The 3,306-nt window shown below is 38.7% G+C and overlaps 1 protein-coding gene across 5 annotated transcripts in view; it reads left to right on the forward strand.

Annotated features, from left to right (window-relative positions):
- The window catches only part of OXNAD1 (oxidoreductase NAD binding domain containing 1), a 36,364-nt gene extending 34,977 nt beyond the window's left edge, over window positions 1–1,387 (forward strand). For all 5 annotated transcript variants that reach the window (XM_019508663.1, XM_019508667.1, XM_019508666.1 and 2 more), the window contains exon 8: window positions 969–1,387. In XM_019508663.1, coding sequence (XP_019364208.1) covers window positions 969–1,123 — 155 coding nt within the window. In that variant the 3' untranslated portion in view covers window positions 1,124–1,387. The remainder of the gene's footprint in view (window positions 1–968) is intronic.
- Window positions 1,388–3,306: the final 1,919 nt, after the last annotated feature.

Consider the following 3,306-nt stretch of genomic DNA (forward strand, 5'->3'; position numbering starts at 1 on the left):
CAGCAGCCCAGCCAGGTGGTGGGAGGCAGGGGAGAGCCAGGCTGCGCTCCCAGCAGCTCCACCAGCCCCATGAAGCTCAGCCCAGGTGGGAGACAGACAGAGCCAGGGCTGTGCTTCACCTCCTGGCACTGGGCTGAGTTCCACAGGGCTTGAAGCTGCAGGGAACCCTCCCCAGTGGAGGCACCTCCTGCCACTGGGCTGGGTTCCCAGCTGCTTGAAGCCTGGTGCAGCCACTTGAAGCATGATCGCAGCACTGGGGAGGGGAACTCAGCCAAGCTGAGGTCCCTTCCCCCGCCTGATCGCAGCAGTATTTTAAGTCTTTTAAAATACTAAATTATCTATATAAAAGCACTTAAAGTGAGATTGGATTCCAGTGGTTGAGTGGGGAAACTTATGTGCAAATAAGTTAAATGGTTTATTTTTCTGTATTTTTTAGATCTTACCATAATTTCATGTTCACAAATTCAGTCTTACAGCTGTGCTGAATTAGAAGCAAGAAAAATTAATTGAAACTTTGTGCCCAACCCTTTCCTCCCTACGTTATGTTATCTTTGCTTAAAGCTGTAATGATAGAGTAGGATTAGCCTATTGCCTTTAAGGCATGCTTGATTGATTCCATTTCTGTTGTCCTTGGGTTAGAGTAAGTGATCCACTGCTGTTTAGTTCTAAGGTAGTTTATCTTCTTGTTAAGGGAAATTGAACAAGTAATGTCCTGTAAATTGGTTCAGACTTTTCTTAGGTGCCAATCTAAATTTAAGTGAGTAAACAGTTTTAGATACCTCATTATTTTTGATGTTTAAACTCCGTAAACCTTAAATGGGTCTGAGTTCTCAGAGAGCAAGTGCCCACAGCAGCGAAAAGCACCCATCAATTTTTTAAACATTAGGTCTCTGCCTCTTGATTGTGTTGAAGATTTTGTCTTCATATAAAATACTTCTATTGTTAACTACTTACATTCTTTTTGTCAGAGGGAAGAATATCTGCAAAGGATCTGGAAAAACATGCATCTAAGGATACTTTATGGTACATATGTGGTCCACCTCCAATGATAGAATCTATATCCAAGTTACTAAAAAACCTTGGTGTTCCTGCAGACTGCATTCTCTTTGAAAAGTGGTGGTAGCAACAGCTATTTAGCAGAAACTAAACTATATAAATTAATTTATATATTTTGATAGATGAAAAATAACTGAAACGCACAGAAGATGGATTCTGCTATGAACCAACTAAATGCAAGACCTCACTAGTTACACATGGAATCATCCTGTATCTAATAACCATTCTTAATGAAACTATAGTGCACTCTGATTTGGGTCATTATAGTTTTACTGCTTTTGAAGAAAAGCATGGTGTATTTTATATTAAAGATGAGACCCATTTAATTTTGTGTGTGTTTCACTCATTTGTTTTGATGGTAGTATGCATCTGCTTTGTGTACATTAATTTATCATTAATTAAGCAGGTTTTTAAAAAAAGTTGGTAATATTTTCATTATGCCTTTAACAAAGTAGTAAATAAGTAAATGTGCAAAAGTGATAGAGACTGTGTTATAACTAATACAGGCCATATTTTTATAAGCTAAGCCAGTGGTTCTCAGCTTTTTAGACTTGAGGCACCTCAGAAAGTTCTCTCAGCTTTCACTCATTTTCTGACTACAGAAAAATAGAGCAATTTTTCCTATTGCAGAGCTCAAAGGCAAGAACAGGTCAGAATGTTTTTAACACTATGGATTCCTATGTGAAGCATTTATCTTGCAAATCATGTTTCCACACGTAACAGTGCTAACCTGTGGCACCCATGACACATGCCTGAAAGGCTGTCAAAGCATCCTTTGGTGAGGATCACTGAGCTAAGCCAAGCCAGACTGGGCACTTGGCAGAGCTTCCCATCGAGCCTATAATCAATAAATGGCACAGTTCCCAAAGTCATATGTACATGCAGAAAGTCATATATGCACAGAAGCCGTGTTCTTGGGGCTGAAGTCTTTTGCATGAGACTTAAACTTTCTGTATAAGACATTTTGGAAAAATAGGTCACTGCTTAAACTAAGTTAGCTAGTTACATTTGCTTTACTTAAAACTACTTTTTATATTGGCCTTTCTGTTGTGAAAGGGAAGAAGCCAACTTAGCCATCCTTACTTTACACCCTTATAAAGATGGAGGACTTTAGTGTAATGGATTCCATTACTGGCATGTTATGAGTTTCAACCCCAAATAGTACATGCCAAATATTATGAGATTTCATTTTTTTCCACTTTCACCTTTTATTTCCCCTTCCTTTAGTGGCACTGTATAAGGTCCCCGTTTGGAGATTTCAGTACAACAATAGAGGTCACAAGTGAGAAGCCACAAGTCACCACACTGTCAAGTGGTTGTTTTGCATTATTACAAATTTATTTCAATAATAATAATAAAAAAATACATCTAGATATGTAGTTTACAACCTGAGCGAGGTAGGAAGTTGGGATGACTTGTTGTGGCAGATGCCATATGGAGAGGCATGAGCTTTTAAAAGGATGAAGATTATAGAGGAGGTCTGAGACGGAGAAGGTGAAATCGTCTCTCATTACTTTTCATCATCTGGAGTTATAACCCTTCAAGAACAGATATAAGCAGAACTATTCTAGTGCTAGAACCAAAACCATATGCCAGGTTCAGATCCAAGACACTAATGCAAGCATTCCCCCATGCACCTAAATTGAAATTTCATATTTAAGGCTTTATCCTTTCTGTACATGAAAGTGACTTTTAGATGAAGTAGGCAAGTCCAGAGAGTTTTTGGTTCAGAGTTGAGAACTAACCTCAGGCAAACAAACTTGGTTTTAACAACATACTGTTTGTATCAGGACATTACGAAATACTTCTGAGCATAAGCAGCCACTTATTACATCACATGCATCTGAAATCACTTTTGAGAGTTCAGGATTGAGTGTAGGTACTATGAATTGTAGGTACCAGAAACGAGATAATTTAATTTTTGGTTATTTTCCCCCCACCTCCCCAAAAAAGAACCCTCCAGATGGAGTAAGAAAGTGGAGCGCTACTAACATATTTCAAACAAGATTTTGCTTCCTAAGTTTTCACTCACATGTATAACTGGCTTTTATTCCCATTTTCTTTACAGGTGTATAGAGCTCAGTGGTTTCACTTGATAAGGCTTAGTTGGCTTCATTCACCCCTGAATGTGCTATCTTCCTTTCCCCCAAACTAGAATTTTTGCATACTTTTAACTGATCTTAATGATTGCCAAGCTGGGGAAGAGATTTTCCTCAGCTCATGCAATATCTCTAATTTGTTGCAGGTAGA

This window comes from Gavialis gangeticus, unplaced genomic scaffold (genome assembly GCF_001723915.1).
Source record: "Gavialis gangeticus isolate Ggan-Ray unplaced genomic scaffold, GavGan_comp1, whole genome shotgun sequence".
Lineage (NCBI taxonomy): Eukaryota > Metazoa > Chordata > Crocodylia > Gavialidae > Gavialis > Gavialis gangeticus.